We start from the raw sequence: 26,815 nt of genomic DNA on the forward strand, positions 1-26,815 counted from the left end.
GTGAAGTAAATAGAGATGTGAAGTAAATAGAGATGTGAAGTAAATAGAGAAGTGAAGTAAATAGAGATGTGAAGTAAATAGAGAAGTGAAGTAAATAGAGAAGTGAAGTAAATAGAGAAGTGAAGTAAATAGAGAAGTGAAGTAAATAGAGATGTGAAGTAAATAGAGAAGTGAAGTAAATAGAGAAGTAAAGTAAATAGAGATGTGAAGTAAATAGAGAAGTGAAGTAAATAGAGAAGTGAAGTAAATAGAGAAGTAAAGTAAATAGAGAAGTGAAGTAAATAGAGAAGTGAAGTAAATAGAGAAGTAAAGTAAATAGAGATGTGAAGTAAATAGAGAAGTGAAGTAAATAGAGAAGTGAAGTAAATAGAGAAGTGAAGTAAATAGAGAAGTGAAGTAAATAGAGATGTGAAGTAAATAGAGAAGTGAAGGAAATAGAGAAGTGAAGTAAATAGAGAAGTAAAGTAAATAGAGATGTGAAGTAAATAGAGAAGTGAAGTAAATAGAGAAGTGAAGTAAATAGAGAAGTAAAGTAAATAGAGATGTGAAGTAAATAGAGAAGTGAAGTAAATAGAGAAGTGAAGTAAATAGAGAAGTAAAGTAAATAGAGATGTGAAGTAAATAGAGAAGTGAAGTAAATAGAGAAGTAAAGTAAATAGAGATGTGAAGTAAATAGAGAAGTGAAGTAAATAGAGATGTGAAGTAAATAGAGATGTGAAGTAAATAGAGAAGTGAAGTAAATAGAGAAGTGAAGTAAATAGAGAAGTAAAGTAAATAGAGATGTGAAGTAAATAGAGAAGTGAAGTAAATAGAGAAGTGAAGTAAATAGTGATGTAAAGTAAATAGAGATGTAAAGTAAATAGAGATGTAAAGTAAATAGAGAAGTGAAGTAAATAGAGAAGTGAAGTAAATAGAGAAGTAAAGTAAATAGAGATGTGAAGTAAATAGAGAAGTGAAGTAAATAGAGAAGTGAGGTAAATAGAGATGTAAAGTAAATAGAGATGTAAAGTAAATAGATTTTTTTTGTAAAGGCGATAGAGAAGTGAAGATAATGAAGAAAAAGTCTAGGACTACAAAGTAGAGAAAATGTATCGAAAAAGACGAAAAATCTAAAAATCTAAAAATTGAATTGTCACTGTAAAACAAGATTATTAAATTCTTGACATGTTGAACATTGACTGAACACTGGAAAAGGGGGAGGGGATTATAAGAAATAATCTTGCAAGAGAATCTTACACGAAATATTAATTTTGATAATTGAAATGATAATAGAAAACAACACTGAATCCAACACGTTGCCTCCATTTTTTAAAGAGCTCATCTGGACAAGAAGCTTTTAATTCTAATGAAAACTGAATGGTCAATATGTTACTTAATACAGAGGATGATGGGAATATCAACTCCCAGAAACATTATCAGCACCTAGCGCGGGAGAAACAACGCTTTTCAATAAATGAATGAAAAAATGATAAAATTATGATTGCCATTGATGTCATAATAACCGATAATAAGTTGACCGACAGATTGATTTTGTTTTATTATTTTATAGTTTCATGATGGACACCTGGTAGTGTGTCAACAGACATATGGTGGTGTGTCAATAGGCACCTGGTAGTGTGTCAACAGACAACTGGTAGTGTGTCAACAGACATATGGTAGTGTGTCAATAGGCACCTGGTAGTGTGTCAACAGACATATGGTAGTGTGTCAATAGGCACCTGGTAGTGTGTCAACAGACAACTGGTAGTGTGTCAACAGACATATGGTAGTGTGTCAACAGACAACTGGTAGTGTGTCAACAGACATATGGTAGTGTGTCAATAGGCACCTGGTAGTGTGTCAACAGACAACTGGTAGTGTGTCAACAGACATATGGTAGTGTGTCAATAGGCACCTGGTAGTGTGTCAACAGACATATGGTAGTGTGTCAACAGGCACCTGGTAGTGTGTCAACAGACAACTGGTAGTGTATCAAGAGACATCTGGTAGTGTGTCAATAGGCACCTGGTAGTGTGTCAACAGACATATGGTAGTGTGTCAATAGGCACCTGTGTCAACAGACATATGGTAGTGTGTCAAGAGACATCTGGTAGTGTGTCAACAAACATTTTGTAGTGCGTCAATATACTTTGGTAGTGTGTCAATTGACGCCTAATAATTGTGTCAGCAGATATCTGGTAGTGTGTCAATTGACGCCTAATAATTGTGTCAGCAGACATCTGGTAGTGTGTCAGTAGACATCTGGTAGTGTGTCAGTAGACATCTGGTAGTGTGTCAGTAGACATCTGGTAGTATTAGTATGTCAATAGACATTGTGTAGTGACAATACAATATATGTTTCTCAGATGTTAAATACATGTTCATCAAATAACTCAATCATTTTCTTCTGCACTTCTAAATCAATCACTTCAACCAATTTGTCGTCCACTTCTAAATTGATAAACTCCACAACAAATCCAGTGAGCAGTCTCCTCTCCCCCCCCCCTCCAACCTCCCCCCTCTTCCTAGTCGAATTACATCTTTTGCTTCACTAGACTCTGACGAAGTAATAGGAATATTCTAGAAACCTTGCTTCATTAGAAACTCATCCACACTGTCAAACAAAACTGTGAGCTTATACACGTAAGTCAATAATTGTAGTTTTCTGAATACTAATTAAAAACATAATGACGATTCATTATTATCTTATCTTATATAATACAGACGTTACTTCAAAAAAGAAGATGATTACGTCCAACGCGTCATGCATTTAGTCATGCATATTAACCAATGACTTAAATTCTGCCAAGTCACTGGTTTTCCTGGCTAGCTCAGCAACCCATTCCATGCTCTAATAGCACTAGGGAAGAAGGAATATTTGTACAAATTTGTCCTAGCATATGGGACGAGGAATGTGCCTTTATCTTTCATACAGAGCCTATCATTCATGTTTGAAGTACTTTGTACTACAGGCCGCAAGGTAGCAACTCAAAACTTTCATCGAATACGGTTTATTAGACATCCGGTTAATTGGACCAGCCGCTTATTCAAACCGAATCCTGAATTAGCGAAACAAATCCTATTCTACAGTCAAAAACTGTTAATTGGACCAACCGGTTATTAAAACAAAAATGATCACGTACCGATATGGTCCTAGTAAACGAATTCGATTGTACTATATTTGAGAGTTACGAAAACAACACTTTCTATATTCATGTTAATAGTTGTAACAAATGGATCTACACTTAAAAAAAAAAGATTCTTAAAGAAATACTAGATGACTATCATGTGACACAATTACATAACTTAGATATTCTTTTAAGCTGATTAAAATTTGACGCGTTATATTGTATAACCATCAAAGCCCCCAATTACTTCAAGTCTGGGTCACTGTGCACATGGAAGAAGATAGCAGGAACTAGAAATAAATATCCACTGGTAATGAAATATCATCCTACAAGAATCAAAACTTCTGTACAGTGTACCAAAGACTGAAAGCAAATGCCGAGAAGTTAAATAGATATCATCTTACATAAAACAAAAACATCTTCTAGTCTGTTCAACCTTCTTGCAAACAAACAATCCTCTTACAGCGACAAATAATCGTCTCAGAAAGCCACAAAATAATCTACTAAGAGAATAGTTCCAGATACCAGGACCGTGCTTTCAGGGATCTCAGTCTCAGCACGGAGCCTTACAAATGGATCTATAGGCCCATCAGCATCACTAAACTAGAATTTTCTATACCATATTTAGATCCAGTATTCTAGTCTAGACTTCCGTCCTTTATTGTTACCATTTCTGGATCTGCATCACCAAACTAACATTTCATATATTCTAAATAAATTTATAAATGTGCTTTACTAGTTTTTTGTTTCGAGTGGTGAGGGGGGGGTTCCATTTTTTAGTTATTAAGAGCACAAAGTAACCGATCTTACAAAACATTCTCAGCTTCATAAAGGAGGAAAACAAAATCGTCTTTTTATGTTTACTTATCTTGTCCCATTTGAATTTTCCTTCCAAAATACACATTTAGTACTGTTAGGCTTTAGTTTCCATTTTACTTTAAGTCTAGTCACATAAATTTAAAAAAAAAAGTAAATTAAAAGGCTTTGTCTTTGAGGGAGAGTGCACTATTTCACCCAGATGTGACACACCATTTGACTCTTCTAACGCAGACAAACTCTTTGTCTGTCCAGGGTTTAGTTTAGATTTTTTCCACTTCTGTGCCTGTCTTCAGCGGTAGATGTGGTCCCAAAATATATTCCCCGCGGCCTTTGCCAGATTTCCCCAGCTGTCTCTCTCCTTGAAGACTTTAACTTGTTGTTCCAGATGTTCACCTCCATGTCACAATCGATCTTTAAAGCATTACAGTGGTCATCCCTTTTAGACTGTCCTTCTTCAAGCTCGCCTAAATACAATCTCTTGGCTTACGGTTCTACCCCTTACAGGATAGATGAATAAAGTAAAGTTCCCCCTTTCAGACCTTGTGATCTATGGACCAGATGATGTAAAAGTCATCTGTTTCTGTGGCTCACGGTTAACGAGGGTGTCATGTGGCCAGTACAACGACCAACTGCCTTTACTTTTCCCGACTAATGTCAGGTACCCATTAGAGCTGGGTGGACTCAGAGGCGCCCAAAGATCCCGAAACTAATAATTCCAGTCTTCAGCAGGATTCGAACCCGGGACCAACGGTTCAGAAGCCAAGCGTTTTACCGCTTAGCCACAGCGCCTCCGTATAGACGAAGTAATCGAACACTAAGTAGTGCGTCTACACTGTCCACACTGGCATTCAAAGATACCCAGTGAGAAGCCTCTCTTGTTAAATACTTGGCTTGGAGTATGACAAAGGTTTTAGTCATCTATTTCTACAGGTATTGTGTACACAGCTTTTGTTTTTCTAGCGCATTCAGCGTCCAGATTCAGTAACATCAAATGTCAACAAGTTATAACAGCAAATTACACCATCATTTTAGGCCACGTAATCTATAACCTTATCAAAAGAAGCAACTAAAACCTTACCCATATTGAGACAGTAAGAGACTTTTCAATATTGCCAGCCTACGATTCCTTCAGTGCAATTTCGAAAGAAACATGTGTTTGTGTGTGTGTTAGAGAGAGAGAGACAGAGAGACACAGAGAGAGAGAGAGAGAGAGACAGAGAGACACAGAGAAAGAGAACACGAAAAAGAGAGAACAAAAAGAAAGAAAAGAAAATAAAGAGCGCGCTAAATAAATACTTTACCATTTCATTGTAAATCTCAGAGACCATTATGAACTATCAAATTAGTCATTAAATTAAACCAATAGGACAATAAGATTGAGTCAATAGACAAGCTGTGTTCAGAGATATCTCATAGTTGGCACCATTAAATCAGAAGCGAAGAAACGAGAGTTGATTTCTATATCGAAGAAAGACATGCTGTGTAGATCTATCTCAATGTAAAGACACGCCGTGTAGATTTATCTCAATGTAAAGACAAGCCGTGTAGATCTATCTCAATGTAAAGACAAGCCGTGTAGATCTATCTCAACGTAAATGCTTACTGTACTCTTGCTGTGCTACTTTAATTGTGTCGCGGGGCCATTTACTAGACATTCTGTTGCAAAGTGTGAGGCCTAATGTTGATTTAACCCTTTGGCGTTGTGGTTTAAGGTTGATCATTTTATTCTGAAATCGCAATATCAAAGTTCTAATAACTTAAGTGTCCATTACCCTCTCTAAGACAAACGTGCATCCCCCCCCCCCCCGTCAAATGTTAGAGCAGAAAACAAAATGGTGTATTGAGCCAGCACGACATTTTGCAGTGTGACAGTAGACTTCGTTTGGGTTGAACCTCTCGCTAACAGCACTAAACAGTTATATTTCAAGAGATTGTTTCAACTCCTGTGTCGTGCGCCCACAATTTGAAAATGAAAAAAAAAAAAAAAGATATAGTACTCTACAAATCAAAAGATGTTGTCATGCTTACGTATGATCCTCGCCAACAGTTCACCAGAGCTTGTTCTAGAAGTACATCTAGGAAATGTATTGAGATTGCCCATCAGACCTAAAGGAAGTTTGTCTATCTTGATTACGACTTCCATATTTCAGACTCTCTTGAACGGTAACCACTCATTTTAACCCTCTACTCCCTATCTCTACAGCCAACAACAGATAACTAGCTAAAAGGCTATTCTCAGGATGTAATTGAATGTATTTCTTTCACACAAAGAGGACAACACAAAATATAAATTGATTTTTAGATATATCCCTGCCATGGAAATGATGAGAGCTGGACGCATGACAGAGATGGTGGTCACTCCAATCATACAAGCAGTAGATTCGAATTGAGAAGGAAAGAGTGAAACAGACGCTTAGTTTTGTATGACATGACAAGTATGTCGTGTGTTTTAAATGACATGATAATACTTATTGCATTCAATAAAATGGATGTTTCGCGTATTGCAGAACATTGATGTTTAATATGTTGCGATGATATTCTGCTCACTCTATGGATGTTTGATATTTTACGATGATATTCTATTTGCTCGATTGATATTTTGCGATGATATTCTATTTGCTCGATTGATATTTTGCGATGATATTCTATTTGCTCTATTGATATTTTGCGATGATATTCTATTTGCTCTATTGATATTTTGCGATGATATTCTATTTGCTCTATTGATATTTTGCGATGATATTCTATTTGCTCTATTGATATTTTGCGATGATATTCTATTTGCTCTATTGATATTTTGCGATGATATTCTATTTGCTCTATTGATATTTTACGATGATATTCTATTTGCTCTATTGATATTTTGCGATGATATTCTATTTGCTCTATTGATATTTTGCGATGATATTCTATTTGCTCTATTGATATTTTGCGATGATATTCTATTTGCTCTATTGATATTTTACGATGATATTCTATTTGCTCTATTGATATTTTGCGATGATATTCTATTTGCTCTATTGATATTTTGCGATGATATTCTATTTGCTCTATTGATATTTTGCGATGATATTCTATTTGCTCTATTGATATTTTGCGATGATATTCTATTTGCTCTATTGATATTTTGCGATGATATTCTATTTGCTCTATTGATATTTTGCGATGATATTCTATTTGATCTATTGATATTTTGCGATGATATTCTATTTACTCTATTGATATTTTACGATGATATTCTATTTGCTCGATTGATATTTTGCGATGATATTCTATTTGCTCGATTGATATTTTGCGATGATATTCTATTTGCTCTATTGATATTTTGCGATGATATTCTATTTGCTCTATTGATATTTTGCGATGATATTCTATTTGCTCTATTGATATTTTGCGATGATATTCTATTTGCTCTATTGATATTTTGCGATGATATTCTATTTGCTCTATTGATATTTTGCGATGATATTCTATTTGCTCTATTGATATTTTGCGATGATATTCTATTTGCTCTATTGATATTTTGCGATGATATTCTATTTGCTCTATTGATATTTTACGATGATATTCTATTTGCTCTATTGATATTTTGCGATGATATTCTATTTGCTCTATTGATATTTTGCGATGATATTCTATTTGCTCTATTGATATTTTGCGATGATATTCTATTTTCTCTATTGATATTTTGCGATGATATTCTATTTGCTCTATTGATATTTTGCGATGATATTCTATTTACTCTATTGATATTTTGCGATGATATTCTATTTGCTCTATTGATATTTTGTGATGATATTCTATTTACTCTATTGATATTTTGTGATGATATTCTATTTGCTCTATTGATATTTTTGTGATGATATTCTATTTGCTCTATTGATATTTTGTGATGATTTCCTATTCACACTATTGTTATTTGCTATTTTGTGATGATCTTCTGTTTACGCACTCCACCTGTCTTTTATTATTTTAAAGGACGAATCACTAAATTTCCAAATTTCAAGTCCTTATAAAATTTGCATTGGTCGATAATTAGGACGTAATAAAGGCTTGGCACATTTTTGTTTCATCGATTTTTACCACTAAATCTGGAGTGATTGGGAAAAGATTTAAACGCAATGATCATCATTATTGGCATTATAAGAGACTTAATAGTTTTTGTTTCAAACATTAATCCTCCCTAATGGGCCATTAATTTAATGCGTGGCTCTTTCGTAGGGGATTTGTTTCGTTGTTTTTAGACAGAGTTTAAAATTTAAAACAAACCGGAAACACGCCAAGACCCCACATGGCTGACCTTGTGCGTCACTTCCGCATCGACGTTTTGACCTTCTCCTAATGTGCTTTGACCAATGGGACAAGTAACTTGTGAGATTAGTAGCCTAGAGTACATGCATCAAATTGTGCAACTTGTGATATTTCCATGGAGACGCGTCGAGAAATTAGACAACGTCCACAATAAACTCAAGAAAACATTTTAAAAGAACAGACAAAAAAATCAATTAAAAGATTTTCGGGATAAAGTAAACATTGTCATGAGCACTACACTGAACTTTCCATGTTGTCAACTCAAGAACAAAAATTGAGTTACGGACGAAAGAGCTTAGAAAATTAGATTTTTTTTCTTTTAGTGTTAAAAAGTTAAAAACAAAATCATATAATTTTAAAACATAAACATAGGCTATCAACACTTAGTTTATTCAGTAAAAACAAATAAACGTAGGCTAAAAACACTTACTTTATTCAGTACACCAGATAAACATAGACTGTTAACGCTTCGTTTCTTCAGTACTATAAAATTCCACATGATAAATGTGCTTACTTTTTATTATTACACTATTGTATCACCTCATTTTGTCTGTCTGTTTGTCTGTCTGTCTGTTTGTCTGGTAAAAATTTTGCACACGTTGTTTCTCGCATTTCCCATTCTCGGATCAATCTAAAACTTTGCATAATTATTCATTGTTCCTAACGAAATATGAATTATGTTTAAAATTAACCAATAAATTAATGATAACTAATTTTGTTTGATATAAAAAGTGGAAAGAAATCTTACAGTATTGAGAGATGGCTATAAACGTATAGTTCTTTCTCTTATATGAGATTTTTAAAAAGTATTTTTTTTAAATATGTTTCTTATTTCACATTTCAATGATGTACAAAATATCAACTATAGAAACAATAAAGAAAAACGTGCTATAAAGTTCCTGGTCACCTTTGCCTGTGTGGACTTCACCTTAATAATATGTCTTTTTAAATGTTCACTAGTCCAGCTTACACGCAGTGGCGTAGCATCCATGGTGCGAAGGGGTTCAATGAACCCGGGCCTACGATCTTTAGGGGCCCAAAGCCTATGACTTATCATCCATGGCAAGTGTGGGTTTCATTGCGTTTGGGCTCATGACCAATTAGGGCCCACATGAGCCGAATGAAACTACTCCATTTGAATGTCTTTTGGGTCAATATACAGACTACTCGATGTATTCGCTACACACTAAATTTGTCTTATTGGGGGGGGGGGGGGGAAGTGGTCAATCAACATATTCTTGAACCCGAGCCCACGAGTACCTTGCTACGCCACTGCTTACACGGTAACATGATGGACTTATTGTCTAGTCCAAATAGTTATGAAGAAGTTTGTTTAGTGAGAACTAGAACTCAAAATGTTTCTAACGAAAAGTAAACGTTGTATTTGGAACGTGAGGAAGGAGTCAATCTAGATCTAGAGTTTGTCAAAGGCTGATCTAACATTTAACCTCTTGGAGCCTTAATTGATCAACTGTTATATTAGTCGTAGCTTTTGAACCAAACACTTATTTGTACTTTACTGAAGCGGTGGGATAAGCTGAATTAGTCACCTTTATTGGTCGTCGTCTGAGGCTTAATGAACACAAACATGAAATAGAAACAATAGATAGCTATATATATATATATCTTCCATGCTCATATGCTCTTCGCTAGCAGAGTGGTTACCGCTTGAGAGTCAAGAGAATACCTTAGCCCACGAGTTCGAATTCGGTTCGTTCACTTTTATTTATAAATACATTTTAAAAACCCAGATACTCCGTTCTTTCTACCCCACCCCTTTCCAACTGGTCCAGACACAAGTGATGGGATCATAGCATATTGAGAAAGCTAAAATCATGAAATTGCGCTAAAGAAAAACAATTGGTAAAAATATTTCTAATCTCAACAGATTTATTATAATTAGTCTATATCTATTAAAAATTTAATTACATGGATGATCCAAACTAATTGATACACTTTATATAAGCCTTGTTTTTTTTTTAAATATTTTTTTTATATTTTGCTTGTGTTTTAAAATGTATCTGTGAGGTTTCCGTGTTGTATTTAAGAAAAACAAGTTTATAAGAATTCACAACAAGTTCTAATTGTCTGAACATGCCATGATGGGCAAAGATTTTACAGTTCGCTAATTGTCTGTTCATGCCATGATGGGCAAAGATTTTACAGTTCGCTAAGCGTCTCCTCAACTAAGTGTTCTCATTCTGTTTCTCTAGTCATGTATTCCCCCAGTAGAGAAAGAGAAATGTAAACATACAAATAAAGGAAACAGAAGAAAAAAAAAAGCTCTTTGAAGAAATTGTGAACGAGCCGGGACTCTTTACTCTTTTTCCAATGGCAATATGTAACGTAAGCTATAGATAGCCCCGACCTCACCCGATTCTTGGGGCCCCCTTAAATTGGTTCCAGGGATATTTTCAATCATTTTGACGAAAGAGCAAAGAAAAAATTGCCTTATAAAGGGCCCTTATCTAATAGCTTAGGGCTTTATGAAATCTAAGTCCGGCCCTGGACATATTTAAGTCTGAAAGTTACTAACCAAGTCAAAACAAGTTAATACTATAAATACAACTGCGGTTATCTTTTCTTGAGACTCTAGGAAGCCCTTCTGCTCATTGAACTAACGTATTGTTTCGTTGCGTCCTATCTGCTCTTCTCTTCTATTTCTTTAAATGATACATTTTTTAAAAACCATTCTTGCATTTCTTTTTTATTTTCTCAACAGTGTTGTATTATTTTCCGCGCTCAGAAGGAATTATTCATTTGCCCATTTGTATTTCTCTCGCCTGTTAGTGTTAAACTTCAATTACGTTGTTCTTTGAATCAGACAATGTTAAAATTGGTAGAGATAGTTCAATGCCCTTTTTATATACAACCAATTGAAGTTTATGAACCTAAAAATTAAGTTTATTTATTGGGGTCAAATTTTGTCTAAGAATTCATATTTGTTTAGTAGCCAAGGCGAACTCACGGTAGAGAAAAACAAATAGTTGCGCACTAACATTCAGACTGACACAAAGGAATAAAGGTAAACGTATTTAACACAAAGTTCAACTGAACGCGCTCTAAAAGATGACTGTATGTTACTTCCGAGTATCGGAACAAATAACTAAAAGATGACTGTATGTTACTTCCGAGTATCGGAACAAATAACTAAAAGATGACTGTATGTTACTTCCGAGTATCGGAACAAATAACTAAAAGATGACTGTATGTTACTTCCGAGTATCGGAACAAATAACTAAAAGATGACTGTATGTTACTTCCGAGTATCGGAACAAATAACTAAAAGATGACTGTATGTTACTTCCGAGTATCGGAACAAATAACTAAAAGATGACTGTATGTTACTTCCGAGTATCGGAACAAATAACTAAAAGATGACTGTATGTTACTTCCGAGTATCGGAACAAATAACTTCTAATGACCACGAAACGTAAACAGACGAATCACAGCTTCTATAAACATCAAAATGAAACGAACTTTGGTCACTTACCTGACTGGGACAGAGTTAAAAATGTGGCCACCAGAGTCACCAAAACGCTTGACCTTACAACTCCAGGACAGGACATTGTGGATGTGTGTTGTTACTGAGAGTATAAGAACAGAAGACCAGTACAGCAGGTAGACCTAAAAGCAGCGAAAGAGCTTTGCCTAAAGCCGGACCTTTGGATCAACACCACGAAATGAAAAGAGCACAGTTACACGCCGCCTATAGTCCTGGAAATCACAGCAACAAAACCAACACCAACAAAATCTTTCCTCCAAATGTTACTTCCAAGAAACTCGCTCGTCTTTAAATGTCCGTAATGTGCTGACGTCAACGCTACAGATCATAAACAAAAATTTTTGGGGGTAGAATATTGAAAACAAAAGCACTAGCTGCTAAATCTGGAGAATAGCGTGCCTAGATAACAATCTCAAGTTAGCCTGTGTCAAATATCAGGTAATAGTGGACGCTTCAAAGAAAAACACTCATACGTCAAATTGGCAGTTGCTTTTTTTTTTTTTTGTTGGTTAACTTTGAAGTTTAATGGCCAACATAAGGTCCCTACTATTTCCTACTTGCTCCTAACTATTTTAGTTTCAGACACAATCTGCGCAAAAAACAAATGTTCTAATGATCACTTCCTGTTCATGAACTCTTATAGAAACCCAAATTGTATAGAGAGTTTCTTTTTTACTTTTCTCTGCCCACTTCAAATCTTTAGCGCCTCTCTCTTTCTACCTTTTTCTACCCTCTTTCTTTTTGTTCTTTTTCGCTCCTTGCTACTAGTTTTGTGTCACTATTTATATATTTTTTCCCCACTATTGATCTGGGCGCCAATGTCTTGTAGGTGTTGGTGTGACAATACGTATAGCAGTGGCGCTGGCGCTGGTCCCCCTCAGCCATTTTTTTAGCCCTCACTCCCCTCCCTGCATGTAGGCGGCAAAATCCAGTCACTCTCTTGCTTCATCAGCAGGACCTGATTGGCCGAGCGGGAATCCCTTTTTACACACCGCCTGCTCACATTCAGGGGAATCAAATGTTAACTTTGGATTGTTTGCGGGAGGGTCGGGGAGGGAGCGGGGATCTGAGAGAGGGAGCGGGGATCTGAGAGAGGGCGCGATTCTGTTACCCAGTATTAAAGTTGATCCGCTAATATTTGCTGATGGTTCAATGAATTTTCATAACACGGAAGGTAAAACCTAGGATAAGATTTCCGTACTGGAGTCAGTGGGTGGGGAAACAGAATGATTTTGAACCATTGAGACTAGCCAGCTTGCTGAAGCCTTGTCTCGTCAACTTGTCATAATATCTCTGTTAAAAATATAATATCTCTAAAACTTTAATCTGAAACGTGTTCATTTGATTACTTTGTTATTTTTTTTTTCAATGTTTCTGATGACAAAGAAAACAAAGAAAGATTTATAAAAGATTTTCTGTGCATTTAAAATAAATCAGAGACCAATTTGTTTTTGTCAACTGAAGAAAAGCGCATTGTGAAATGAACAGATAAACGCCCATGTTTTATCAGTTCGTTTAAAAAAAATATTACGAAGAAAGTTTGGGTTATCACAAAAACTCAGAGGCGCCCCCCTACGGATCCGCTAATGTTCAAGGAATTTTTTAAGCTATGGTTTTGTTTTCATGTCTATAGTATTTAAATTTTTAAGAATCATTTGGCGTTGCTTTTGACTTGAAAATAAACTGAGTAACCTATTATCGATAATGATATTTCTCGACCTTTTGACCTTTTTGCAAGAAAACTAAATGTAATGTGTCAGAAAAGCGATTTTAGAAAATCTAATGGAATTGTTGTGTTTTTTTTTAATTGAAAGAAATTAACTATCTATTATCAAATTTGAGATGTCTGGCTTATAGTATAATATTGTTTATTCATTTATTTACCTTTAAAAAGAGAAATCATCTTTTCAATACCTTTTTTAGTTTTTTAAATCTTAACGTGACACTTGACAGACTGACAGACAGACAACACAAAAGTAATAAACTAAAAGCGGCTCTTCATCTTACGAGGTGCGCTTAAAGAAAGAAAAAAAAGATAGTCTGCGATTTTTTTTAGGGGAGGAATATAATTACCTTTGTATACAGAAGGCACGCCGCTGCACAAACAAAAAATCTCCTTTCCGTGCTGCCTTTACAGAAGCAATTTTTAGAAAAATTACTATGCTTGAGTCGGGATTCGAACTCGTACTCTATTCGAACGGAATTCATAGGTAGTAGACCATTGAGCTAACTTCAGGTTTTTCAACTGCAGTTTAATAATTTATTGGCATTTTCATTTCATGGAACTGGATCTCTGCCTATCAGGCTAAAAATAAAAAATTTAAAAATTCTAGACTTTATCTCTACCTATCAGGCCAAGAATTTTAGACTTCTACATCTAGATCTTAAACTGTGGAGATCTAATTTTAGATAAGATTAGCGTAGAATTAGAAGCAAGGCTTATAAATAAAGTGAAACCATTAACTCACTCTGTCTGTCTGTCTGTCTGTCTAACCAACATTAAAAATAGTAATATTGTATTATGTAGTTCTAGAATTCTAGATCTAGCCTATGTCTAATAGCAGTAGAAGATGATTTGAATTTAGGTGAGTATATATATATGCTCGATAACATTTTTTTAAAGCACAAAAGTAGCCGTTGCATTTAAACTTTGCAAGATGTAAAATATGATATCGTATTTTCTTTTCTAATTTTCGAGATCTAAACAGACAGACAGACGGACAGACAGGCCACACAAAACTTATAGTGGCCATTCCGGTTTCGGTTCCACTAAAATTAAAAACTTTGTTTAATTGAACATCTTTGATTTGACTAATCGAAATCTTGTTTACCGCAGATAATAACATTTTTTGCATTCAGAAATAGACTGGCTTATCTTCTAATAGACGTTATTTCTGTTATTTAGTTTTAGACAATTACAAATAAAAATGGAAATTATTACGTCCTGACATATGCACCTGCAGACAGACAGACAGACAGACAGACAGAGTGAGTTAATGGAAACTTTGTAAGAATATGCTTTCATGTATTATAGTACGATTTAACAATATTTATGGCAGGCAAATGTTTTAAATATAATTGGAAGAAAATCAAATAAATGGAAAGTGGAAAAAAGGGAGGGGGGGGGGAAACATTTTCAGTGCATGTGCACATAAAACAAAATTGCAGGAGTTTGATTTAGAAAAATTATTTGTGACAAGAAAAGAAAAAGATTATTCATTATTGTAAAGACGTCTCTCTCTCTCTTTTTCGAACTCTGTAAATATCTCTTTTTCTCAACTATCCTGGAAAGATATGTCAAACATCTGCCCAAGAATGACGTAAAAGAAATTATTAGTTTCTTAGAGAAGAAATTGATAATAATATGACATTTTATTTATGTCTATTGTGTACGGTATCTCTATACGATATACCAAATTAGTCTCTAGATTTTTATCTTTTGTTTACATCCAATCAAATTAACTTCGGAAATTGTATTAACCTCGACGACCATTTCTGTTTTGGGACATATTTTCTGCCAGTTGAGGTTTAGCTGTAATAGTTCCAAACACAGTTAAAATCCAGACATCGAGGAGTCGATCTGCAAAATTACTAATAGACAAAGTAGCGTAGAAACAGTTTGAAAACTAAATTGGACACAAAGGGACTTCAATTAAGTCAGTTATCACACATTAATTTATCTTCGGAACACTCCGATCAAAACTACAGGATTAATGAAGCAAAATATTCCAGAAATGTGGCTCTGTCATAAAACTGAGAAGTAGGTCAGCACTTCCGTCCACGTGACTCTATCGTTCGGCTGCTGAATTCACCGTGGGAGTAACTTGAATACGACAGCGAATTCAGCAGGACTCTGTGGCCAGCAAGGGCGCCAGAAAATAATCGCCGAAATGTACTCGCCCAGACCAGCCTGATCTCAATGAAAGCGTTGCTCCATTGTTTTATCCCCTGTAACACGATACGATCTCGTCACGTGATTGGTACACACACACTCACACACACACACAATACAGGAGGCGCTGGCGCAGTACTCTTTACTCTTCAAGGAAATGGTACCATTAAACACCAAAATACTGACCGTCCCTGCGCAATGAGTAATTGAGAACTCCCAAATTACAAACCTTGTTGGGGTTGTAATTCTATTCGCACATTAACTTTTTTGTTTCTTTTTAATTGTTACTGCCTTCAAAAGACTGACATGGTCTAGCCTTCAGAAGTGATACATAATTTAGATGGCGACCTCACATAGTTCATGGCGACTTGAATTAGTGATAAAGCTTGGAGTTGAGTGCTTAACAAGAAACATGCACACTGTGAATAAATGTATATAAATGATTAAGAAAACGTTATGGCAAATGTAGGATCTTTCGATTTTTTTTCTAGAGGGGATGTTGTCTAATAGAATCTCCGATCTGTTACAAGGTGGAATCCTTGCTGTCATTGCAATAACTGTTTGGGAATGATCACCGAAGTAGTTTAAAAGAGTCGAACAAAATTAGTTATGTCTTTTGTTTTTAGCTGACCGACAGCTAATACAATGTATATGTTTTTATTTCCTGATAATATAGTATCTATACATAGTGAATATATATGAGTGATTAATTAAATCTAAGTTAATACCTTTCATTCTAGTGAAATGGACATGACTTCCAGTTTAAACTGTTGTTTTTTTTTTATTATTTTTTAAAATTATTATTTAAATTCTGTATAAAACATACGCACCAGTTAAAAACTTAGGAAAATTCACAGCCGAGTTTTCTTGTGAATCTTGTTTTGATCAGGGTTCCAAAGGACTGTCAATGCCGGGGGTGAAAGTGGGGATAAGCTCCCACTTTCCAAGAAATGCTCCCATGGCTTGCGTCTCTGAATGCCTCTGACAGTCAAATCCAGCTCCTGGCCTTCAAATGTGATTTTCCCAAAAATCCGGCGGAACCTGTTCTTACAGTCTGACAGGAGAAGGGATGAAAGGCGGAACACTGGAGCCTCAAAACCAGTTTAGCTTCGTGTTGATGGGACATGTCAGCCTAAATAATGCAACCCATCTAGGAAAAGGAAAACTCTGACTCCAAACCTCCACTTTGTGGCGATACTCCCCGGTGTGGGTATCGGGGCTTGGAAATTACCAAGAGTAATAAATAACCACACTGCCTTTCCACTTGCATTTCTCTAAGTGAATAATAGTGGACCTTCCCCACCCCCTCTCTAGGTGCTTTTTGACAGAGGTCTGGATTGCACTACTCCAGACGGAGAGCTATGTCTCACTACGCTCTACTACTGGATATAAACTCATCATGAATTTTTTCTGGATCTGGTGAATGTGATAGTGTGAATGGGGCTGGATCGAGGATGTGACGATTCCACAGGGCATACCCAGGGTACAGTCCACCTTAAACTTTCTACTGCAAAATAGTTTCATTTGGAGAGCTCTGTTAATGGCGGAGAATGGACCATTGGCCAACCCCACCTTGTCCCATGAATACTCTAGTTACAGTTTTTAGACCCAGATGTTCTTTTACGTCAGTATTGGAGCAAAGTGCCAAGACCAAAAACTTGCTTAAAATGTGGGGATTATATATATATATATATATATATATATATATATATATATATATATATATATATATATATATATATATATATATATATATATATAAAGCCTGCGGAAACACCCAGCCTACACTAATTGGCAAGGAATTTTAAGAAAAAAACAAAAGAAAAAGACAGCTCAGCAGCAATAAAGCTGGCTAGAAGAAGAAGAAGATGAGGAAGTTTTGATCAATACTGTCAATGAATATATATGCATCGATAAGACTAAGGGATACAATTGGTATATTGCAAGAAAATGAATATAATTCATTTAAATAATAATAAAAAATAATTAAATCTTAGATCATAATATCGCGCATTATAATTTTGTATAACTACCATCATGTAAACACCATTTCCTGAGACGTACCTAAACCGTGCACAAACCAGTTCCTGAAACATCTAAACCATGCACAAACCAGTTCCTGAGACATCTAAACCATGCACAAACCAGTTCCTGAGACATCTAAACCATGCACAAACCAGTTCCTGAGACATCTAAACCATGCAACAAACCAGTTCCTGAGACATCTAAACCATGCACAAACCAGTTTCTGAGACATCTAAACCATGCAACAAACCAGTTCCTGAGACATCTAAACCATGCAACAAACCAGTTCCTGAGACATCTAAACCATGCAACAAACCAGTTCCTGAGACATCTAAACCATGCAACAAACCAGTTCCTGAGACATCTAAACCATGCAACAAACCAGTTCCTGAGACATCTAAACCATGTACAAACCAGTTCCTGAGACATCTAAACCATGCACAAACCAGTTCCTGAGATATCTAAACCTTGCACAAACCAGTTCCTGAGACATCTAAACCATGCACAAAACCAGTTCCTGAGACATCTAAACAATAGACAATATAGTACCTGAGACACACCTAACTTTTTCAACACGCTTTTTCTTTGGGACTGTTTTCAACTTCGACGGAAACGCTCTCGATGGCAGTCGTTACCGTAATTCATGACATAATTAGCTACCGGAAAGTCGCAAGCGATTACCGATCTGTTCCGTGAAATAATAATTATAAGGGTTTGTAGTGGAGTCCAAAGATTAAAGAGATTGCAGAATGTTACGTGGGCGCATAGACTGAGTTATTTCAGTCTTTTTGTTTTAAAGCGTTAGGAGTTAACTAAACTAAACACAAGCACGCCATCTTTGTTGGTCTGACTTCTTTCTCACTGCAAGCTTTAACTTGGTACTTGAAAGTCTCTATACCTTACACTAGTCTCACTAGTCACATCTAATCATTCTAATCTAAAGGTATAGAAGAAAAAAGCGAACAAAAAAAAAAACAAACAAAATTTTGTAAGCAAAACAAAAATTTGCGAAAAAAAATCATTTAAAGAGTAGCAAAAAAAAAAATTAAAAATAAAATATAGCTACCAAAAACAAAAGTTACACACAAAAACCAACACCACAATGTGCTCCTCACAGTTACCTATCATTTGTTAGTTCTCGTCCTTTGAAGTAGAAACTAATACTTTACATGCCGTAATGTTTGTTTTCATTAATCGAGTGCAATAGTGCAAGAAGTTCGTTGAGTCACATTCTTATGAAAATTAAGTTACATACCAAGTTAGACACCAGGACTGTACACCTTCTGATAAGTCCTTCCAATGTGATGCAGTGTAGATATGTGTACATAGAGCCATTGAAAAATGTACAGGTGGAAACTATATCCATCCATAGCCACCTTATGCATGAAACTGCATGGACATGACCACATCGTTGCATTGTATGGTGTTAACAAAAGAAACACAATTTACCTGTCAAACTACTGCAATGGTTCTAGCCATTTAACATAAGATTGAGCATGTTTTAGCTCAGAAAATGAAATCGTATATAGAACAATCAAGAACATATTTGTTTTATTTATCTCTTTCAATGAGAGAAGGGGTGGGGGTCAAGCCCATTTGGACTTGACTATTGACAGAAGGGTAAATTATGGAGAAAAGCCCCAAGATCCCTAAGATAGCACAGTGAAAAATTTCCAAGACTGTAAACACTCAATTTTAGTTGCCACAAGAAGCAAATGTCACGAGGAAAATAATTACATTCTGTTTTTTCTAATTTTTCTTAAGTTGTGACTTGACCACCTTCTTGAACTTTGCCTTTTAATAGCAATGCACATTCAAGTCGTTTATCTTACCGTGGACACGTGAAATCCGTGTATATCATGAATTCATTGGACTTATAGAAAAGCTTAAATTTGTAAATGTGCGTTATGTTATAAAGTTTTAGGTGAAGAATTTTTTGTATGCACTCATATCGTATCTTATATAATACAGACGTTACTTCAAAAAAAAAAAAAAAGGAGATGATTAGGTCCTACGCGTCATGCATTTAGTCATATATATTCATTTTTTTTTACATATTAATATGAAAAGGGACATGATCCAGTAACAAATGCCCGTTACGAACAAAAATGAAGTTTTCGCCCTTTGAATTCAAGGATTTTTTTTGTTTTCATTTTTATATTTTATAAAATCTTAAAAACTTCCCAAAATAACTAAACATAACGACAAGTAAAGAATGAGCAATTTCATTAAAATATTTTTATAAAGAGAAAAATCGATAATGTCTATTATGTATAAAAGCCAATCTCTCTTTCTCTCTCTATCTCTCTCTCTCTCTCTCTCTCTCTCAGATAGCTTTATAGTCTAGGTTCTAGATTGTCAGATAGACAAATGTATGTAGATTAATGTAGATAGATAGATAGATAGATAGATAGATAGATAGATAGATAGATAGATAGATAGATAGATAGATAGATAGATAGATAGATAATAGATAGATAGATAGATAGATAGAGAAAGAGAGAAAGAGAGAAAGAGAGAGATAGACAGACGGATAGATAGATAGATAGATAGATAGATAGATAGATAGATAGATAGATAGATAGATAGATAGATAGATAGATAGATAGATAGATAGATAGATAGATAGATAGATAGATAGATAGATAGATAGATAAATGTGATTCTCTAACCCTAACAACATTTTTTCAAGGAAAATTTCAGGGCCGGCTGTATGTGCTGACTTGGTTGTGCTATGGACCGACTGTATGTGCTGACTTGGTTGTGCTATGGACCGACTGTATGTGCTGACTTGGTTGTGCTATGGACCGACTGTATGTGCTGACTTGGTTGTGCTATGGACCGACTGTATGTGCTGACTTGGTTGTGCTATGGACCGACTGTATCTTCTTCTTATCTTATATAATACAGACGTTACTTCAAAAAAGAAGATGATTACGTCCTACGCGTCATGCATTTAGTCATGCATATTAACCAATGACTTAAATTCTGCCAAGTCACTGGTTTTCCTGGCTAGCTCAGGCAACCCATTCCATGCTCTAATAGCACTAGGGAAGAAGGAGTATTTGTACAAATTTGTCCTAGCATATGGGACGAGGAATGTGCCTTTATCTTTGTGTCTTTCAGAGTATTTTATTAAATTTTGTTTTTGTATTTGAAGATTATGGTTCAGTGTTTTATGTATGATTGCTACTTTACTTTTGAGCCTTCTGTCCTGAAGGCTTTCTAAATTTAGTGATTTTACTAAAGGTGTTACTCTAGTCAAATGTGAATATTCGTTTGTTATGAATCTCACTGCTCTATTTTGTGTCTGTTCCAGTTTCTTAATGTTTTCTTGAGTTGAGGGGTCCCAAACGGAGGATGCATATTCTATTATTGGCCTAACCAAGGTTAAGTAACATTTTAGTTTTATGTTCTTATTTGATTTATAGAAATTTCTTTTAATAAATCCTAATGCTTTGTTTGATTTTTTTGGAGTTTCATCAATATGTGGATTCCATGATAGTTTTTCATTTATTATAACACCTAGGTATTTTGCGTTTTTAGTCTGTGATACTGGTTTGCCATGAATAAGATAAGTGGAATTAATTTGTTTTAGTTTTTTTGTTACTCTTAACAACTGACATTTTTCTGGGTGGAAAGACATGCTCCAATTTGATTCCCATTTCTGTAATTCATCTAATTCTCTTTGTAAAATATCTGTGTCTTGTGCTGTTTTTATTGTTCTATATATTATGCAATCGTCTGCAAATAATCTGACTTTTGTTCCTGAACTAATGCAATTTGGTAAATCATTTATGTAAATTAAAAATAGTAGTGGACCCAAGACTGTACCTTGAGGTACACCTGAGTTTACTGTTATCGGTGTTGATTTAGAGCCATTTATTATTACAGTTTGTTCTCTCCCTATCAGAAAGTCTTTAATCCACTGATGCAGTGGACCATTAATGCCGAAATATTTTAATTTTTTAAGCAAACTATGGTGGTGAACTTTGTCAAAAGCCTTAGAAAAATCTAGTAAGATAGCATCTATTTGTTCACTATTATCTAAACCTTTTGAAAAATCATCAATTAGTCCTATTAGTTGTGTTTCACATGATCTATATTTCCTAAAGCCATGTTGGTATGGTGTGAGGACATTATGTTTGTCTAAGTGGTTTATGATGTTGCTACATATTATGTGTTCTAGGATTTTACATGTGATGCTGGTAAGTGATAATGGTCTGTAGTTCCCTGGGTCAGATTTTTCTCCTTTTTTAAATAGGGGGGTGACATTAGCTTCTTTCCAGTCATTTGGTACTCTGCCCTGGTTAAGTGAAGCCTGAAAGAGTATTTTGAACACTGGGGCTAGCTCATTACTTAGTTCTTTGAGTAATCTAGCTGGAATACCATCAGGTCCAGAAGCTTTATTTGGTTTGGTGTTGGCTAATAGTTTTTGAATTCCATTTTCTTGTACTACTATATCTTCTATGTTGTCTACTTGGTTCAAATTCAGTAATATGTCTTTGTCTCCTGGGGCTGAGAATGCTGATGCAAAGTATTTGTTTAGAATGTTTGCTTTAGTTTCATTATCATTATGTATTATGTTATGTTCATCTTTTAATGGCGCTACGCCTGTTGTTTCCATTTTCTTAGACTTAATGTATGACCATAGGTTTTTGTTGTTATCTTTAGATATTACATTGTTTATGTATTCACTCTACAGCTGTCTGCTTACTTTTTGGGTTAAGTGTTTAATTTTTATATACTTTTTGTAAACTCTTTCTGCATTAGTTTCTTTAAATTTTCTATAGAGGCTTTCCTTCTGTTTACAAAGCTTCTTTAGTCTATTATTAAACCAGCATTTATTTATTTTGTTTGATTTGTATTTAGTTGGTATATGATTTTCTATTATGCTTTTAAGATGGTTTTTAATGAAATTCCAGAGGTCATCGACTGGTTGGTTAATGTCTTTTTCTAATAAGAATGTTTGTTGAAAGTTTAGTGCAGCTTGGTGTAGTTGTGTTAGGTTACATTTATTCCAGAGTAAGATTTTTCTTTTGGGTTTTGTATTGGCTACTGCTTTTATCTGACTGTGTATTTTTATGATCTCATGGTCTGATAGACCAGGGATAATTTCATAATCAACTACTAATCCAGGTCTGTTGGTTAAGAAGAGATCTAATGTGTTGTTTAATCTAGTTGGCTTTTTAATGATTTGATCTAAACTTAGGTTGTGTAAAGTTTCTATGAAAAGCTCATTTATGTCCTTAAGGTTTTGGTGTTTATCTATGGTTAGTGTTTTCCAATTTATATCAGGTAGGTTGAAATCGCCCATAATCCAAAAAACTGCATTTTTATTTGTCTCTTTAAGTGTAGTAATCTGATTACATAGTTCCTGCATGTATTCTAAACTAGAATTTGGTGGTCTGTAAATGCTGCCTATTATTAGGGATGTTGAGGTGGTATTAATTTTACAAAATGTTGATTCTACATTTTTTGAGTTAGGTAAGGTAATTTCTTCTGCTATAAGAGTGTTTTTTATTGCTAAAAGAACTCCTCCATGATTATCAGCCCTATCTTTTCTAAAAATTTCATAATTACTATTGAAAATTTCTGCATTATAAATTTCAGGATGGAGCCAAGTTTCTGTTCCTGCAATTATGTCTGGTTTCTCACATTCTAATAAAATTTCTAAGTCTGCTGTTTTGTTCCTAATGCTTTGAAAATTTATAACTAAGGTTTTAAGGTATTTTGGTATTACTTCTTTAGTAGGTTTATTTAGTGAGGCTGTTGTATTAATTTTAGTAGATTTAGGTTTAACAGGAGTGGATCTGGCTAGTGGTTGGTGAGTTTGGTTCGGGATGGTGTTTAGGATGTTGTATGGGTTAGAAGTGTCCGCATCAAAGGAATCAAACAGTCCTGATGTAAACTGAGGTAACCCACACGGTACACAGTGCCATGATGCGTCTTTGTTGCCTAAGGCATAATACACAGGTGTATTCATATGGAGACATGATGCATGGTACCATTCATCGCAGGTGTCACATTGAATGGCTTTCTGTTTCAGGGTGCATATTTTTTTGCAGATGTTGCATCTATCTTTAGATCTAGGCCCTGGATTTGACTCTACATCTCCTGCCATTAATATTAACAGTGATAGGTATTTATTTCTGCTGTGTCTGATTGAGAACTTCCATTTGTGATGGGTAATCTTCTTTAATGTTATAGATGTGTATGTTAGGTTATTTTTGAAGTTGCATTGTTCTAAAGTGTGATGATTGATTATGACTGTTGTTTCCTTTTTAAGTTTAGTGTTGACAAAGGTAGATCTAGTTCTGTGTTCAGCTAGTGTGCATTTGGTGATTATTAGGATAAATAGCCAGAGCAATTATATGAAGACTGTTCTTGATTTTAGTTTTTAAAGGAGTCTAGTCTATATCTAGTTTAAGGTTTACAATGCCTAAGTTAAGTCTAAATCTAAAGTGAAAGCTAGTTTACAATGACAATTAAATCAAATAAATTAAATCAAATGTGCTGACTTGGTTGTGCTATGGACCGACTGTATGTGCTGACTTGTTTGTGCTATGGGCCGACTGTATGTGCTGACTTGTTTGTGCTATGGGCCGGCTGTATGTGCTGACTTGTTTATACTATGACATAAGATCTCGGGCATTATAATTAAACGCATTATAATTAGGGGTGCACCGGATAGTCCCTCCGGCTCCGGCTTCTGCCGAATATCCGGCATTTTTTACTATCCGGTGCTATTCGGCTCCGGTCGGATATCACTACCGGATAGTAAACCGGATAGTAAAAAATACACCTATTTAATATGCATCAAGTGGACCTCGTTCCATTACTGTCTGTTATAGAATGTATTAATGCTTATATGAAAACAAAATAATGTGCTTAAAAATAGAGCCATTATGAATATGCACCAAACATCGTTTATTATAAAGACAAGGCATGTTAATAACTTAATATAAATAGAGATGAAACTTTACACCATAAATGCGCTTTACATACAGAGCAGCAATGGCTGGCACTTTTTTCAATTTGTCTTGACCTTTGAGTAAGTTAGTTAACATGTTAAAATGCTACATTCCTTGACTACGTCATGCTGACCAGACGTCTGTCTAGCTGTGTGGGTATATCTCCAGAGGTAGAGATGAACAATTCCCATCCCCTTTTATTTGTTTAGTCCATCACATTGAGTTTATTTATAGGCAGGTAACCACAAGTTAAATACGATGGACGTAGGTTTAATGTCAGCGTATTGACACTCTCTAGTAGTCACATCTTTCGAGAGAACTGAGTTTGTTTACTTAGTAGTTAATCTTTATTGGGGGGGGGGAGCTGGACTATAAGAGCCACACCTCTAAGGTGACCAGGTCTATTTCTAGATGAACATCTCCCTTCCCCTTTTATTTGTTTAGCCCATCACATTGAGTTCATTGATTGACAGGTGAACCCAAGTCAGATACGATGGACGTAAGCACTCTCTAGAGGTCACACGAGGGAACTAGGTTTGTTATTGGGGGGTGGACTAGACTTTACATTATAAATTCGTATTACATACGTAGCAGCGATGCCTGGCACACTTTAAAAGCTTGTCTTGACCTTTGAGTGGTCTTGTAAACACGTAATATTCCTTAACTACGTCACGCTGATAATCTGTCTAGATGTGCGAGTATATCTCCAGAGGTAGAGATGAGCACCCCCCACCTCCTTTTGTTTGTTTAGTCCATAACATTGAGTTCACAGATAGGCAGCTGACCACATTAAGCCAGAGGTCAACGTGTTGACACTTTCTAGAGGTCACATCTTATGAGGGAACTGAGTTTGTTTACTTGGAGAAGAATTTTTATTAGGGGCGCGACTACAAGCCAAATCTCCATAAAGTTACTCTGGTATGAGTGTGTTTATTATGAGATAGGTTGTCAATCAAGGGTCTGGACCACAACCCACACCTTTTATACTATTGGCAGGGACAATAAGTTTGTTTACTTAAAGTCTCAATTAGGAGGCTGGACTACAAGCCAAACAGACACTGACCAGGGATATCTTTAAAGGGAGGGCTCAACAGACTCAACACCCCCCAACTTCTTATTTGTTTAATCCATGACAATGTATTGATAGACATTGACCATTCTTAAGCCAGAATGGATTAACGCAGATTGTTGAGACATATTGACACTGTCTAGAGGTGACTAGATGATGAGACTAAGTTTGTTTACTTGGAGAGAAATGTCATTTAGGGCGCTGAACACACGTTCGTTGCACAATAAAATAAAACAAATATGTGCATGTGTGCGTGTATGTATTTTTTCCCCTTGTATTAAAACCTTTAGAAAGAAAACTAATATCATTGTTTTAATCTATTGACTTAATATATTAAGGAAAACCTTACAGTACAATTTAACATCGCAGAAAATAAATTGATCTAAAGCACCACAATTAGATCTAGCAAACAAAGAAAAAATATGCTGGAATGTTAAGAAACACTTGACCTCTGTAACTAAGGTACAGATATAATTTATCTATATGCTTGACTGACCATGCCAATGTGTTATCTTTTTTCGCCTGCACACTAAACACTATTGCGAATGCCCAAGAACAAAAACGCGTGATGGTCAACACCATCATCTATACACACTACACTAGGACTACATGTGTAGGCTCACTACGTCTATCTGACCAGATTGTTACTATCAGTCGAACACAGAGTCTATTTATGTTTTTTTTTTTGGTACGGAGGGTGTGAATGAGTTTTTTTTTCTTCTATAGTTGATTTTCCTGATTTTCTTAGATCTATATAACAGTAGATCTAAACATAGATACCAATAATAGGCCTACAGACTACAATTAAATTTATGCTTCGCAACATTTAAGGCTCAGGCTATGAGTAGGTATAATAGATGTTCCTGCTGTTAATAAAATATCGTTTGCCGCAAATGGATTAATAAATATATGACCTACTACGCTTCAGATTCCAACTATTAACTAACAGCTATCAGTATTAAGCCCTTGAAACCAGAAGCAGTCTTTGGACTTAAAATTACAAGTCTGATGACCAGTTGTTGGTCAGAAATTCTTGAACACATACATCCAACCACCATACAAGCCAGATGAGAGATTTACATTAGTAACTAGTTAAATATATACTAACATATT

General features: G+C 35.2%; 1 protein-coding gene across 1 annotated transcript in view; it reads right to left on the reverse strand.

The window, feature by feature from the left end:
- LOC106064171 (uncharacterized) overlaps window positions 1–12,608 on the reverse strand; it is a 75,085-nt gene extending 62,477 nt beyond the window's left edge. The window contains exon 1 of the mRNA XM_056030891.1: window positions 11,731–12,608. Coding sequence (XP_055886866.1) covers window positions 11,731–11,806 — 76 coding nt within the window. The 5' untranslated portion in view covers window positions 11,807–12,608. The remainder of the gene's footprint in view (window positions 1–11,730) is intronic.
- Window positions 12,609–26,815: the final 14,207 nt, after the last annotated feature.

This window comes from Biomphalaria glabrata, chromosome 5, assembly GCF_947242115.1.
Source record: "Biomphalaria glabrata chromosome 5, xgBioGlab47.1, whole genome shotgun sequence".
In the NCBI taxonomy this organism is placed as follows: domain Eukaryota; kingdom Metazoa; phylum Mollusca; class Gastropoda; family Planorbidae; genus Biomphalaria; species Biomphalaria glabrata.